The 16,643-nt window shown below is 37.9% G+C and overlaps 2 protein-coding genes across 18 annotated transcripts in view; one reads left to right on the plus strand and one right to left on the minus strand.

Annotated features, from left to right (window-relative positions):
- The window catches only part of LOC141657323 (putative disease resistance protein RF9), a 66,838-nt gene extending 61,982 nt beyond the window's left edge, over positions 1 to 4,856 (minus strand). For 8 of the 17 annotated variants that reach the window (XR_012548721.1, XR_012548718.1, XR_012548717.1 and 5 more), the window contains exons 1-2: positions 1,966 to 4,856; positions 127 to 1,768 (exon numbers count right to left, since the gene is read on the minus strand). Coding sequence is in view for 3 of the 17 variants with exons in the window: in XM_074464509.1 (XP_074320610.1) it covers positions 127 to 1,768; positions 1,966 to 4,716 (4,393 nt within the window). In the remaining 14 variants the exon portion in view is untranslated. Of the gene's footprint in view, positions 1 to 126; positions 1,772 to 1,965 lie in introns of those variants that run through there. The other 9 variants (XR_012548712.1, XR_012548711.1, XR_012548709.1 and 6 more) reach the window with 3 other exon arrangements.
- Positions 4,857 to 14,348: 9,492 nt separating this feature from the next.
- Positions 14,349 to 16,355, plus strand: LOC141655274 (putative disease resistance protein RGA4). Its single transcript, XM_074462361.1, has one exon. The coding sequence runs from the start codon at positions 14,349 to 14,351 to the stop codon at positions 16,353 to 16,355; it is 2,007 nt and encodes a 668-aa protein (XP_074318462.1).
- The last annotated feature ends 288 nt before the right edge of the window (positions 16,356 to 16,643 follow it).

Genomic DNA, 16,643 nt, shown 5'->3' on the forward strand with positions numbered 1-16,643 from the left:
AATGTTGGTTAAAAAAAACTCCATAGCTGAAAAATGTTCATAAGAAATTAATATGCTAGATTATCCCTTACATTTACTAGATTGACTATTAACGAAACCAATTATATCAAGGAAATTAAAGTTAACCTGAGGAATGACCATCTTCAGAAGGAGAGTGGATGTTTTGTAGATCAAACCATATTTCTGGCACATGTTCTATTTTATGCCAGTGTTCACCGTCCCTAGAGTACTTTGTTGTCAGCAACGAACAACTTTCAATAACGAGCATCTTTAGTTTTTCCGACAACATTTCATCTGACAGAGACTCCAGTGCAGTGCAATGGCTTATTTCTAGAGTTTCCAACGAACTAAGGAATGCAAGAAAAGGAAGCTCATATATCTTGGGACAGTACTTGATGCTAACCTCAGCAAGGAGCGGAAAGTCCAATTCTGCTGTGGCGGTCCAGCTAGCCAGATTCAACATTCCGTCAATTGTTAACTTCTTCAATTTGGGAAAGCTCACATGTCCAGCATGAATATCATGATCAATTGTAATGACGTTGTTCATCTGAATTATACCAAGATAATTAAGGTTTGGCAACGATCCCAGAGTAATAAGTCTTTTATTTTCACACTTGATGAATGTTATGCTAGTCAGATTCTTAAACTTTTGGTCACAAATCCAGTCTGGGAGTCTTGGCTTAGGGTAACAGAAAAGTTCCAGATTTTCCAAGCAACAATGTGGCTCAAGATACCATACAGGTACAGATACATTACCTTCATCAGTCGCGCCATATCCATCCCATCTTAATATTATCTGTGTAAGATGCTTTTTATCCTTCAAAACTAGACTGGCATCATTTGCCGATACGTTTTCCAAGCCAGAGATGCAACAACTTCCACTAAGGTTATTTAAGTTCCTTAATTCCCGAATATTACAACCTTGCTCAGCATCCACGATGAAGGCTGATAAAGTGCGTAGCTCTGTAAGGGCCCCTATTCCTCTCGGCATAAAACTTAGCTGACCAAGAACATCAAAATATAAGTGACGAAGGCAGATGAGCTTTTTCATTCCTTTAGGAAGAGTATATAGTTTGTTACAACCTTTAAGTTTCAGTGTTTGCAGTTTCACTAGACGATCTATGGTTTCAGGTAACCTCTTGATCAATGTAAATGACAAATCAAGGTAACGAAGTCGTGTCAAGTTCCCTATAGAACTTGGCAACTCTGTTATATGACTTCCACTTAAATCCAGTGTTTCCATAAAAGGTACGGAAAGGAACAAGTCTGAAGGTAATTGATTGAGTGTACGGCCATAATTGCGGATAAACATAAGCGTCCTCAATTCTTTGCATCTCTTCAACATCTCAAATGTCGATTGATTTACACAGCTAGACTCAACTAAAATATGTCGATAATTTGTTCTTCTACCCTCTGTATTTTCATCCTTCAATAAGGTATAGAAACCATGAATAGAGACCTTATCTCTGTTGATAACGTACTTGCATTTCCCTGAGAATTGATCAACCTTGTCAGTCTTCAATATGAGCCCTTCTCTTACGAAACTGTCAAAATATATCCTGGCATTCTCTTCTTGATAACTATAACCTGCCGCCATCCATAGCTCCAACAATGTTTCTCTTTCAAATTTATGATCATCATATGCGAAAAGACATAAATGAAGACTCATTTTCTTTCTACTATCAAGTAAGCTGGAAACTGTGTCAACGCCAAATTCAGAAATTTCAGAGCTAGTAGAGGCCTCGTTGTCGTCCGAAGAATTTGGCTCCTGCTAGAAATCATAAAAGAATGTAGGATGTTTAAAAGCCTAAAATTAAAACATGGAAATTCTTATTATGCTAAAAGGAGCAAAAACTTCATCAAGTTTATTGACATGACCCAACTACTTCTGATCTAACAAGAAGCAAAACTAAAAAGTACATTTAGCATTATAGCCAATCAAAGTTGATTATCAAGAAGCAATACCTTGTTCATGTTTCGAGTGATAAGACGACCATCAATTTGAATATGAGGGATGTGACAAACGAGAAAAAAGCCTCTTGGTGTGAAACACCATCGTGATAGATGTGGGCAACCCTTAATCTTCAACTCCTTCAAGTTCTTCAAGTGATAGACTCCCTCCGGCAGTGTCAACAACATAGGACAATTGTAGATAGCAAAACTCTGGAGAATTTTAAAAGACAGTAACCAATTCGGAAGTTGGACAAGTTGTATACAGTCACGAAGTAAGAAATACTCGAGTGAAGTTGCAGCAGAAATAATAGCATCCGGCAAACATGTCAACCGTGGAATCCCTGATATTTCGAGAGATTGGAGGCTTTTAAGATCATTCAGACCTTCTCCTTGATCCAAATCCAACTTGTCACAGTTGGCAATCACCAATTCGTTAAGGTTAACTAGTCGTTTCATGCTGTTGGGAAGGTAGGCCAATTGAGGGCAATCTTGAATATGCAAGCGTTTCAAGCTCTTGAGGCGTCCAATTTTATTTGTCTCCCATAAGGTTCCTAATGATTTGCAAGCCGAAAGATGCAACTCTTGTAGATCTGGCAGCAGGAAGTTAAACCAGCTTCTAACTAGGCTCGTCTGACATGTAGTCAAACTTAAAAACTTCAAACTTAACCATCCATATCCATTCATGGGTAGGTTTTGTAGTTGCTTGCAACCTTCCAGGTATAAGGCTTGTAGATTCCACAAGCCGCTTACTGTATGTGGAAGACATTTGATGATAGGATTGAAGGACATATTGAGGACCCTCAAGTGCTTTAGATCCCCGATTGAGGATGGTAATTCCTCAAAATGGCTGTGCCCGAGATCCAATATATAAAGGCAGCGTAAATTAGATATGATCTCTTCAACAAAGGATTGTTTTATACGACTCATAGGATACCCAAATTTGAAAGTTCGAGCTTTTTTGGCCTCGATAAGCACTGTATGAAGGCCCTTGTTCGGGAAAGCAGCAGGTTTCTCATACCCCCAAATGATGTGCCTTGATAATTCTGAAACTGTAGTAAGGCTATTGCGAGTAATAACAGCCAAGTCTTCACCAAGTACTTGTTTTGCAAACTCATGGAAAAGATCATGCATCTTACCGGAGACAAACCTGCCGCTGGAAGTCCATACACAATCATACAAGATAGATCTTGATAACAACTCCTTGAGATAAGTCTGCCCATAAATCTCAATTTCATCGTCTGCAGGTTGTAATGGCAGTAGTCCAAGAGCACTCCAAATGAATATGTGGTCTGACCGAACACAATTGATTTCACCTTGACTTAATGCGAGATGAGCAAAACACGGTTTCAAATGGGAGGGAAGGTTGTCATAAGCGAGTTTCAAGAGTGGAACAACATCATCTATCCCGCTAACAGCTATTTCATCAATTTGTCGCCAATATTCTTCGTCCCTCTCACTTCGTAACATGTTTCCCAACCAATTAGCAACAGTTGGAAGTCCAGCCCATTTTTTAACAATAGACTCGCCAATCACACAAAGCCGTGGATATATTTCCTCCTCATCTTGGCGAAAGGCTAATCGCTTAAATATGGACCAGCAAGCAGGAAGCGGAAGGTATCCTAAGTGATAATTTTCAACAGAATTGGCACTAAAGGCAACCTCAAGGTTTCTTGTGGTAATCAGTATAACATTCCCCGGCTTTCCAACATCAAGAATACTCTTCAATTCCATCCAAAATGGGTTGTTTTCAACCCACACATCATCCAGTACCAACAAGTACCTTTTATCTTTGAATACCAATCTAATCTTATTCACCAACTCACTTATACTTGCAGTCAATAATGTAATTTCGCCTGTCGCAGATTCTATTATTCCCCGGAGTACCCTTGATATGGAGACATCCGATTTGACTGAGTCCGATACCCAAAGCTTAAAATCAAAATGATAATCATCTGCATCTTCATACACTAGCTTGGCCAGAGCGGTTTTCCCAATCCCACCAACCCCATACACAGCAACAACAGAAGGGCCTCCAACATTGCCAAGAGCCAACAATTTCATTATAATCTCCATTTTCTCTTTATCTCTTCCAACTATCTTAGGTGCTACAATCTCACATTCTTCAACAAGCCTATGAGTCGGTTGTACCATCGATGCTTCTAAAACGTCTCCAGTTAGACCACGTTTACGACTTTGTTTAACTATTTTCTCTAGTTCATGACGGATATGCGGCATTTTCGGAGGCCACCAAACGGGATTGAATGCTCTAATTACAGAAAGTGAGGGCATGCCATCTGTAGTGTTACAAACATTTTCCAAGGCAACAAGCGGTAGCACGTCCAAAAGGTCATCTATTTCATTAAGACGACGTTTAGTGTGCTGGAGCCACAACTTGATCTTTACGTTGCCCATTTGTTTTGATCCCGCATCTTTAAGGCCTAGTTTGGATAGCAAAGAAGGAAAAGGGACCGAGAGCTGGGTCGGACGGGGAGAGTTTTCCTTCCAAATATTTCCTTTATTAAGAACAAGAACGCCACCGATGTCTTGTACAAGTTCGACTATGGTTTCATAATCTCCTGCCGACCAAGATTTTATAATGATTTGGGTTTGGTGCAATACAGTGAGCTTGTGGATGATGGACCTCACCACGGGAAGAATGGTTGCTTCAGCCATTATTAACTTGGAAAAAGATGATAGTTCCAAAAAAAAAAAAAAAAAAACTTGGAAAAAGATGTAGGGAGACGTTAACCAAGAAGAATGCATAAAAACAATTGTACTCCGTAATATTCAAATATGAGTATTCTGTGAAATGGTCAAATGGGCGATCTGTCTACGACTCTATGGTAATCCACTAATCCTACTCCTTATCTTTCTACATGCATATTTTAAGCCGCACAAATATACAACTCCCAACCAATATTTCAACCACCACCCGCGTATTGTCAAATCATACAATGGGTGTGAATCGCACCCAAATGGGAGAGAGTCCGTTTTATTAGCTCAATGAATTTTTCACACACTCCCTCACACATGTCCATTTTAAATTGGTCTTGGGCAATTAGGCCTCTCTTTAAACCGTCAAAACAAACTGTATTATTTTTCAACGGTTGCAAATAATAGGCCCAGTTACTTCATCGTAACCAGGCAGGCACGAAGCCAAAATTTGAATTTTATATAGGGCTAAATTTTACTAAAAATCGAGAAGCGTTTTTTTTGTTCATACACGAAGCAATTTTTCACATAAATATAAGGTATTTTCAGCTTATGAACATGTTTTGTATCGTACATACGATTAGGGGTGAGCAAGTTTAGATCCGGACCGGAAAAATGGATCGGACCGGACCATTTGGTCTGGACCAAACCCGGACCGAATTTTTTAGGTCCGGTCCTCGGTCCTCATTTTTGAGTTTTTTGGTCTTGGTCCCGGTCCGGACCAAACTCGGATATTTTAGGTCCGGACCAAATGGACCGAATATTATGTTTCTAAAGACTATCATTAGAATATTATAAACTAAATTACCATTTTATCTTCACAAGACACTATAAATTAATATTGAGTATATTTTTCTCAAAAGCAATCGCCTAATTATTCATCGACATTTAATTTATTGAAACTTAAATGTAATTATCATACACGAAATAGTGAAAAAATTAGTTCTAGGTCCATTTCGGTTTAAGACCGGACCGGACCGAATATTTCGGGTTTGGTCCGGTCCAAGACCGAAAGTTTTAGATCCGATCTTCGGTCCACAAAAATTTTATTTTCGGTCTTCGGTCCGGTCCGGTCTTGGACCGATGCTCAGCCCTACATACGATCACTTATACAAAGTATACGCTACTTACAAAATATAAAATACCAAAAAAAACAAACTTCCTGTTATGAATAATAGAGAGTTATAGAGAGAATGTAAAGATCAGAAAGTGTATATTGCTTCATTCATAAGAAGGAGTATATATATAGTATAAGTGTACATTGTAATATCGTAATATGATAAGAGAATATCTCCTAAAGATATGGAAATATATGGACATCCATATAATATCTAAAAATATTTCGTAACACTCTCTCTTGGATGTCCATCACCGGAGAAAATGACTCGTTAAAACCTCTATTAGAAAAACCCTATGGGACAAAAATCTAATAAAGGAAAACGAGTACAATAATCTCCGTAATACGCACTGGTGTTGCCTCGTTAAAAACCTTGCCTGGAAAACCCTGTAGGACAAAACCATGGCTAAAGGAAAAAGAGTGCAACGCGTAATTACTCCCCCTCATCAAAACATCGCTTGACATCCTTGAGACGACTTAACCAAGTGGAATGATTAGCTTCTGAAATGTTTTGCTTGGAAGTGCCTTGCTCAAATGTCCTTGATGAATCCTGCTTTAAGCTGAGTAATGCAAGCTGTATTGTCTTCATGTAAAATAGTTGGTGGCTTATTTCTTTGAGGTAGATCGCATGATGAATAATCATACACACTTCGGATCAGCTCCGTGAATTGTCAATAACTCTGCATCTGCAAAACCAACTAATTATGTTCTATATTTAGTAAAATAATATAAAACCATATTATACGTACCTTGAAGAATATAACGGTAAATTCCAATGCCTCTGGGTTGGACACGAAATATACCCTGTTAAAAGATTAATATAAATAATATATCGGGTATACTTGTGCAACTAAACAAGCATTATATCTGACTATTTCACCATTTTCATTTCTTTTTTCGCACAAATACCCATTTGTATCCCACGGGCTTGGCTCCACTAAGTGTGAGAATTACTTATCCAAACATTTCCCGTTTAGAAATGATTTTTAATTTTGCTTTAATAGCATATTTCAATTTTTTGGCCAATCAATTTCTATGTCTGCACTGATCAACAAACTTTGGTTCATAATCCTCATTTTTAGTTCATGCATGATATCAAGCGCTACATTTGCACTACTACAAATCCAGGCAACTACAACGCCCCTTTAACAACGATTATTCACGAAAATCACAATAGACGTTGTAGAATGTATGGCGCGAATTTTACTAAAATCAATTACAACGGGTATGGTTATAAAAACCGTTGTTATTCGTTTTAACAACGGGTCACACATGCACAACCGTTGTTAATAATTTGGCGCAAAATTGGCGCAAAGTTAGTGAAAAGTAATCACAACGGTTATTTTTGAAACCCGTTGTTAAAACTTATTTAACAACGGGTGTTTTTTACAACCGTTGTTAAAACATATTTCACAACGGTTGTTGTTTAATAACCGTTGTCAATACCTTCCATACTATAAACCACACAAACACAAGTCTGTCAGCCCACAAAACACAAACCCAAAGAAGCAGCCAAACACAAACACAAAACACACACTTTCTCATCGTCTCTTTCTCTCTTTCTCATCGTCGCTTTATCTTCTCGCCGTCACATCATGTTGATTTCATCGTCTCTTTATGTACGTTCCTGTAATTATCGTTTTGTTTCATCGTCATTATTTTATTTTTCTAATTATTTCATTTCCATGTATGTGTTTTTATCGACCATTAGGTTCCGTTCAAAGATCTCTGCTAATTATTTCATTTCCATGTATGTGTTTCTAATTATTTCATTTCCATCTTCTTTGGCGTCCTTGATGACGGATCGAGCATAGTAAGAGTCTTAAGGATGATATCATTCATTTTGTTGGAGTTTGGAGTTTGTTTTGAAAGATTAAGGAGAGGGTTAATTTATTTGGAGTTTGTTTTAGCAGTTAGGGTTTGGAGAATATATTAAGATAATGGAAATGCATGTTAGTTGAGATAATGCAATGTATTTATACTAAGCAATGTGTGGGTTGAGTTGTTTTTTAATTAATATATATGTTAGGAAGTTGTGCCATAATCAAGATCATCATATCTCTCAATGCTTTTGCTTCAAATCTTATTGACAAAGGATGGCGTAATAATCTGGATCTTGATGATGACTGATAGATCTATGGAGTTGAAAAAATGGAAGCAAATCAAACAAGCATAACTCAACACTTTCAAAATGATCATTTCATTTAATTTTAAACCAAATACATTACAGAAATTATCAGAAATCAAAAGATGTATAATAAGCCGGAACAACCCCGGTTAAGCGTAAAAAGCGCTTCTCAACCCGCCACCAATCACGCCACTCTGGTATACCGCTAACTTCCTGGTCATTGGCTTCATATTTTGCAATAACAGATTGAATATATGCAAGGACACGACTTGCATGTGGAGATAAGGTTGGAAGAGTACAACTCAACATATCTCTCGGCTTGCAGACCAAGTTGCGAGTAACAGGTCGACGAGGGTATGAAGATGATGATGATGATGAGGCTTTGTTGACAAGCCGGACCGCTTCACGCCTCTTAATCCAATAATTCCGTTGATGTTCAAGGGATGCTTTGATTAATGGGTGTTGATCGGCGGAAGCCCTTGCGAGAACCTTCCCATCATCTTCAATCGTTTGTGTAAGCCATTCTTCGTTGTTGATAAAATTAGGGTTCATTGCCATGTTGTTTCAATTAATGAATGTTAGTAAAGGATGCTTTAATATTTATAGCTAGTCACATTTATAAGTTTTTTCAAAACCGTTGGTAATTAATTTAAGGGATATTCTGCATGCATCGGAATTCTAACGGGCCGTAATTATACATGCATCTAGTAATATTTAATTTTTTTTTTATTTTTTAAGAACAAACAACAACGGTTATTTATAAACAACCCGTTGTCGTTATATATAACAACGGTTTTGTATATTCAAACCCGTTGTTATAACTTTCCCCCCAAAATTGAGTCACACTTTCCACAACGGGTTTTTATACTTAAAACCGTTGTTAATATTTTTCACAACGGTTTCCTTAAGAAAACCAACCGTTGTTAAAACATTTTACAACGGACGCTTTAACAACGTCCGCTTTTTTATATAACAACGGTTTTTGACCGTTGTTATAGCCTGTATCTGTAGTAGTGTTGATACAAAAACACCATTATCGACGTCGATTTTATTTCGGTTCCATATTTGTCTTGACATGACATAATTTATCGAGATCTCGTCACAATCATTCTTTTCAGGTACATGAATCTCTTCTAGATGAATATCATTAGTCATGTCTCCAAACTTTTCAAGGGGCTTTTCAAAAGTTATCTTATCCTCAATATTGCCATCTTAAACTTTTGCTCCTTTTTGTACTTGGGGATTTTTATCTTTGGAACCTTTAGGTCTACCACGCTTCATACGTGCCTTAGACTCATTTGTAAGTAAAAGTCCTTAAGGGACATTAATTTTAGTTGGAGCATGTACAACTGGTATATGAGATTTTACAATGCCTTTTAGATAAGTGAAGGCATCTAACTCAGATAACGATAATTCATTCCAACTTATCTATTTTTTACCAGTTGTTTATTTTCTCCCCCTAATGTTGAGAAGATTGACTCGTCAAAAATGACTATAAATAAATCTCTCCTGTAGTAAACAACTTGTTGGCCTGATGCAAATAATGCTACCTTATTTAAAATTGTATTCCCCCATGCTGAAATACGCAATTTAGACCTTGTATTCCCGCAAACGCCAGGTTGCGAGTTGTCAACACAGAAATATCTGACCATTTAGTAATGCATCAATTAAAACCATAAAATATCTAAATGATCCACTATGGATATATACCTTGTATCCTTTCCACAAATGTAAGATAGACATTCTCTATCTTTGTATGTGATGGTTTAATAATTAACTCGCCTTCTGAACAAGTAGCACATGAAAAATCACTAGTTTGAATATTCTTCTGGTTCTCCATTAAATGCCCAAATTAATTTTCAATTATTTTTCGCATCATTAATGATCCGGGATGGCTACACCGGTCATGCCAAACAATAAAGTTGTTTTATCTGTAAACTTCAGGTTTACTAGTGCATGAAATTCAACTGCGCAAAACTCTTATTATTTACTAGGCATACATCTTCAGGTGTAGCTCTCAGATTATAAAATAAATTACATATAATAAGATAAATAGTGTAAACAATAAACAAGAAAATAAATATAAAGTTGGACTAAACATAATATGTGTATATAAGTAACTGACGATCGTGACTCGTGTCCATAATGTTAGATCATGATGCCAAACTTAAGTAATTAAGCATACAAGAAACGATCAATCAAGCATGCGTGATCCTCATTAGCTAGACTAATAATTAAAGAAGCATGTGGCAAATATAAACAATATGTGTGACTAATAGAATATGTATTTTAGCTATTTATGTAGCAAACTATTGATTAGATATAATGGTGCCATGGTCTTGTTTGTAATTATTCGTAAGTTAGTGATATTAGAACGATGTACGTAATAAAAAAATTGATGATATGATCACGGTGTAATATTAAATTCAATTACCATAAAGAAAATTAGTAGCTCCACTTTCTTTCGTAGGTTCGGGCAAGGAAACTCCTACTCCACTCCTTCTCAAAGCAGGAACAGCAACCGGAATTCGGGGGCATGGACCAACCCGAGGAATGCTAACTCCACTTTCAATGGTGGCAACAACCGGAGAAATTTCAACGGGGAGCTCCATCTAGAGAAACAAGCTTCGCGGGAGGCAATGCTTCGGGGAGTAGGTCAACCTCATCGGCAAGCACGATACAAGGCGAACCCAAGTCTAGTAGCAACTCTTTGCCATGGATAAGAAGAGCGCCGAAGAGGATGCTCACGTTGTCTCCGGTACATTCCTTATCAATTCTCATCCTTGTTCCGTTTTATTTGACTCGGGAGCCCCTCATTCATTTGTGTCTAGGAGTCATGTGTCGACCCTAGGATTGGGGGAGGGAGAATTATCCAATGACGATGTGTCCTTACCTTCGGGAGAGTCCATCACATGTTCAAAAGTGTATAAGGAGGTGTCGGTCTTAGTACATGAAACCAACTTTCCGATAAACCTCTTTGAATTTCCTTTAAAGGGATTTGAAGTAATGCAACACCGGCGAATTTCTCATTTTGACATTTATAATTTATTTAACCATTCAATTATTTTATTTTATATTTTAAAATTATTTAATTTTATTGATTTTATTTTAAACATGATTTTTATAAAAGTAATATTTTAAAGGGATATTCTACATGGTACCCCTCAATTTTTTGAATTTCTACATGGTACCCCTACACTTTTTAAAACATACATAATACCCCAAATTATTGTCATTATCACTAAGTGTACCCCTAAACTTTATTTTCCGTCAATTAAACTCAGTTTTGGGAGTTAAGTGATTACTTGGACGCGTAACCCCATGACATAAGGACTCTATTAGACTTAATATCCATCTCGATCCTAATATAGGTGGCAGGTTAGGTGGTGTTAGGTGGTGGTTATAGGTGGCAGGTTAGGTGGTGTTTGTGGTCGGGTTTTCGTGGGTGTGTCGAGTAGGTGTTGTCGATGTCGGGTTTTGAAGGGGACTGTTAGGGCGGGTGTTTAAGAGTTGTTGGTAGAGGTTTGGCTGGTGGTTTTGGTCATCGGTGTTCATCGTGTTGCGGGCTAGGAGGTGGCAGGCTTGGGTGGAGCTGACGGTGGCTAGGGGAGTCGTGAAGGACTGGTTTTGGTGGGGTGTTGGACTCGGTTTTAGCCGTGTTTAATGGGTGTGTTTTGTTGGGTGTTTCACGTGAATGCCATGGGTATTTGTGTATGGGTTGATTTATTAAATTATTGAGACGGGTTTTTTCGTAATAATTTATATGAGCATATAAATAATATAATTAATTTATAATTAATTAATTAATGAATAAGTAAGATACAAAATTAGTTTAATTGTTTATAATTTATATAATTAGAATTAGTAATGATTGTGAATAATGATATCTTATTAGGTGACGGAATTGTTGAGACGGTTTGAAATGGAATATTTCTAAATATCTTATTGGATTGCTATTTGGGAGTATTTTGCCGAAAAGGTAGGATAACAATTCTACTGGACCTATTAATTGTGTATTTTCTTATTTAATTGGATGTTGTGTTAATTGAATTGAACTGTTTAGATAATTGGATTATACATATCTTGTATATTGTGATTGGAAGGGGTTGTATTGGATGTTCTTGAGACGGTGTGGTAGGTAGCCATTTTTGTTGCTACAGTTGGTTTGATAATGAGTTGGGTATCAGGTTTAGCCTGGTTAAGGTAGACATCATGGTAAGAGCCTTCGGGTGATGTTATATAAACTTACTCGCTGAGGTAGACATCATGGTAAGAGCCTTCGGGTGATGTATTATAAACTTACTGGCAGACACCGTTTAATACCTTCATGGTGGTGTATTGGGAGAATAGTTGATTTGGCATTTGTGTTGGAATTTTTGTACTATTTATATTATCTGTCTTGAGATTGTTATCCTACTCAACCTAGTGGTTGACAGTGTATTTGTGTGAACACCTGTGATGAACCATAATGGGGAGCAGATTTGACAGGTACTAAAGATTAGCTGACTTCGGAGCATTGGGACGTGAGCTCGACTTGGACCATAGTTGCTGTCTAGATCACTTAGTCGACTTATACAACTTTATTTATGTAATTTCCGCTGCGTAGTATATTGTAATGTTAAGGTTTAAATTTAATCGGTTGGCAATGTAATAAAACCATTATTTCAGTTAAAGTTATTAAAGTACTTTGGTTTGTTTTAATTTGTATCATTTACCTCGGGCAACCGAGAGGGTAACAATCCTATTTATTGAGAATGTCTTGCTAAAGGCTTCTAAATAAATGGGGGTGTTACAGGAACGGTCCTGCTCTAGAAGATAGGGCTGACATACTCTGGGTGCTGGACGGATTCTAGGTTCCGGACATGGTGACGGTCTAGTTTGGTCTTGCGAGATTTGGCTATAGAAAATGATCACTATGCCGGTGGGCGCCAAACTGTTTTGGTAAAAAGTTACCACGCAATTGATTTAATTGGTGTGTTATAATGATCGATCTAAGGCCAACGACGAAGTGAATGCAACGATATTAACGAACGAAAGAACAACGAAATAAGAGATTGACAAGTGATGTTTTGTTGACGCGGAAAACTCGATGTGGGAACAACTGCGGGGGGAATCGAAATCCCACCAATTTGGCACTATAATCGCGACAGAATTTGCGAAAGTAAAGAGATACAAGGGAGACTTTTTATGTAAATAATTTATCGAGTGATTGGGAGTGTTGTTGTAGGTGAGTCGATGTTGAATGAGATGCCCCTTTTAGTTTGCCTTTGCTCTCTTTTATATAGTGGTTGATGGCTAGAGTTTGAGTCCATAACATCCTCCATGCTTCTACTCCTGAATTATTGCGTCGGTTAAACCAAAATAGGATATGGTTGCTTGACTCCTTCAATGCCCCATTAATTGCTCCTTTAAATTCTCTAATAGATGCTCCCCTTAAGACTTGCCGTTATTGACTTTTTCCATTGAATACTCCAATCTCCTTATTCTTTCTTCTGTATCTGCGTCCAAGCTCCTCCTCCAGATTTGTAACTGCCATAACCCATTTAATAGGGAGTATAATTGCTTTGACTTGCTCCTAACTTGTAGAATAAGACGTATGTGGACTCTTTTTGGTTTGACTATTCTGATGGCCTTCATTTGTCCACGTCACCAATCCCCTTGACCTCATATCCACTGATACTAGGTCGCAACGTCTTTGGTGATAAAAGTGTGAATTTTTAGCGATAATAACAAGTATGCCAATTGATTTTTGACACTTTCGTAAACGAAGGGCTCATATTGAAGAATGACAAGGTTCATAAATTCTCAGGGTAAGGCATTTATTCGATTCCGCCCACAAAACCGCTTCCTTAACCCACTTTAAACATCTAAAAAGTACTGTACTAAAACACTACAATTTACGGATATCACTCGCTTCTGAATTGTTCATACAGACACCAAAAGTTATTGAAAATGCCGAAGGTGCTCGAACCACACCATCTGTTGTGGCCTTTAATCAAAAGAGTGAGCTACTTATCGGTACCCCGGCTAAACGACTTGCTTGACCAACTTAAAATGTCACTTAAAACAGACTCACCAAATTGCCGCGACGTATCTAGATCATACCTGTAATTTGATCGCTTTTAAAATTTGCAGATAGCTCAGTTTAAACAACTAATAATAATTACACACATGCAATAATGGACCTTAATTAGGATGTCTCGGAGGAATTCACGTTAGTCTGTGTCAACGTCATTTTCAAGACCCCAATAATGTCAACATTTTTCTCCATTCATTATTCTAGTCTAGTCGACTTTATTTGACTTCTTTTAAACAAACAGCAACTCCTCCTGTCCTCCAGGCTCCAGTACTGCAACCTTGTTTTCTACTGTATTTTTCTTTTGCCTTTCATTTTACCAAAAAGAAAACTAGATTAATCCCTTAGACATTTTCGATAGCATGGATCCACTAGAATCATCCCCACAACCACCACTTGGGACGATGTGGGCGAAGCAGAGGCTAGCGAATTCGCTTCAAGGCCCTCGCCCTACACCCCTTAAATACGGCGAAGATACCTTCAAGTTGCATAAACCACAAGTTAAAATCAGACCCATAACTCATTACTCAGTTGACTCCAAAAGCTTCCGTTCCCTCGTCCAGCACCTCACCGCCGTAAACTCTCCAGCGCCAAAAAACTTGCCAGGTATTTTGCCAGGTCTCGAAAAACCCAAGATTTGCAGGAAACAAAAGGCTTATGAGGACATGTTGGAGTGTCTCACATACGCCACAAATAAAGCAACCCATTCATTACATGACGTTTCAACGAATTGCTTAGATTGTGTTGTTTATTTGAGTATGTTCCCTAGCGGTTGCGTGATTGATCGCGACACATTAATTCAGTTATGGATGGCTGAAGGTCTTCTTACAAAAGAGGCTACGGAAGATATTGGTGGCAAGTACATTGATGCACTTCGTGACTATGGTGGATTTTTGCCCTTCTTACGGGAAGATCATAGCTCTGGAAAATTATGGTATGAGGTAAATCACTTCACTCTTTCAGAACAAGTTTTAGAAATGTCGACCATTCGATATGTTACTATGGATTCTGACGATCCAAACTCGGTTGTGAATACCGTAAGAAAATATCATTCTCATGTAACTCTGCATAATCTTCCGAGAAGTGGGCTTCAGGATCTTTCAAAATACGCCGAGATTCAAACAATTTCGCTTTTGAAAGATCATAAGTGTAACATTGACCGTATTCCTTATGATTTCTTCATCTCGTTGCGAAATTTGCACACTTTGAATTTGAGCAGGACCAAATTATCAGAGTTGCCGAGTTCTATAGGCAGCGCTGTAAATCTGTGCTTTCTCGATTTGTCAGAAACCCTGATTAGAAGATTGCCTGAAACCATGGATTCCCTCCAAGAACTTCAAACATTGAAATTACGAGATTGTCCTCACCTAGTGTCTCTGCCAAAGGCCACTAGGAGGCTTACAAAGCTTCGACACCTTGATCTTGGTACGCGTTGCAGGTTGCGTGGCATGCCACTGGGGATTGGGGCGCTGACATGTCTCCGAACATTGTCAGAGTTCATTGTGAGCCAACAAAGTGGACATAGCAATATTGGAGAATTGAAGTACATGGATGACTTAACTGGAAAGGTTAGTCTCTCCAGACTCGAGAATATAACCAAGTTAGATGATGCAAAGGATGCGAATTTATGGAGGAAAAAAAGGATTAAGAAGTTGGAGTTGCGATGGACGGATAACATTGACCCACAAAGATTAACACTGAGTAATCAGATTATAATGAAATTAGCTCCCAATGAAGAACTCCAAGACCTGAGAATCATTTGTTATAAAGGTTCGACATTTCCGAGTTGGATTAGTCATCCCGCTTCTAAATTAGTGAGTCTAACCCTGTTTAAATGTGAAAACTGTGAATTTTTACCAGCATTAGGACAGTTGTGTTTTCTGGAATCGCTCAGTTTGATTGAATTAACAGGGGTAAGGATCATAGACTCACGATTTTGTAGCGACGAAACCATTGATTTAGAGGATGGACAGTTCGTTCCATTCCCAATGCTTAAGAAGTTAGAGATTAAGTCCTTGGTTGGCTTAATAGAGTGGAAGGCTATGGGAAGAAAGAGCTTTCCTCGCCTTAATAAACTTGTCATTAAAGATTGTCCTGAATTAGACCGTCTTTGGGTGAAATCAAATTTCGATGCACTTGAATATCTGGAATTGACTCGATGCAGGAAGATTGCGTCTGTTATGTTCCAACATTTTCCAACGTCATTGAAGATGTTGGTGGTTGAAAGTTGTCCGATGTTTAGTAATCCAATTAGCAGCGCGCATTGGCGTGTGATACAGCATACTCCTGACTTGCTGATATGTGAACGACAGGAAGAGTCAGGAAGTGTTCTTGACCAAACTGAAAAGCTTGAAATTCTGAAAAACTAAGCTGTGTAGTTATTAGTGTAAGCTTTTTATGCAATTTCCATTGTAAAATTCTGGAAAATTAGATCCTTATGCAATTTCCAATTCAAATGGGTCCAATGTGCAGTACTTTAGAAGCAAAACTTGGCCTTAAGATTTGGTCCCAAACATTCCAAGTCGAGTTCCGACATCATTGTCATACATCGTACATGCATTCAAGAGTTCTGATTATTCGAGTGCCTCTAGTATATCCAATACAAACATATTCATCATCAAAAATACACAGATAAATTTTACAAATTTGTGTACGAG

This window comes from Silene latifolia, chromosome 5 (genome assembly GCF_048544455.1).
Source record: "Silene latifolia isolate original U9 population chromosome 5, ASM4854445v1, whole genome shotgun sequence".
Taxonomy (NCBI): Eukaryota; Viridiplantae; Streptophyta; class Magnoliopsida; order Caryophyllales; family Caryophyllaceae; genus Silene; species Silene latifolia.

What these genes read in the sequence shown, in the direction of transcription:
- LOC141655274 (XM_074462361.1), top strand. Translation starts at nt 14,349, where the DNA reads ATGGATCCACTAGAATCATCCCCACAACCACCACTTGGGACGATGTGG.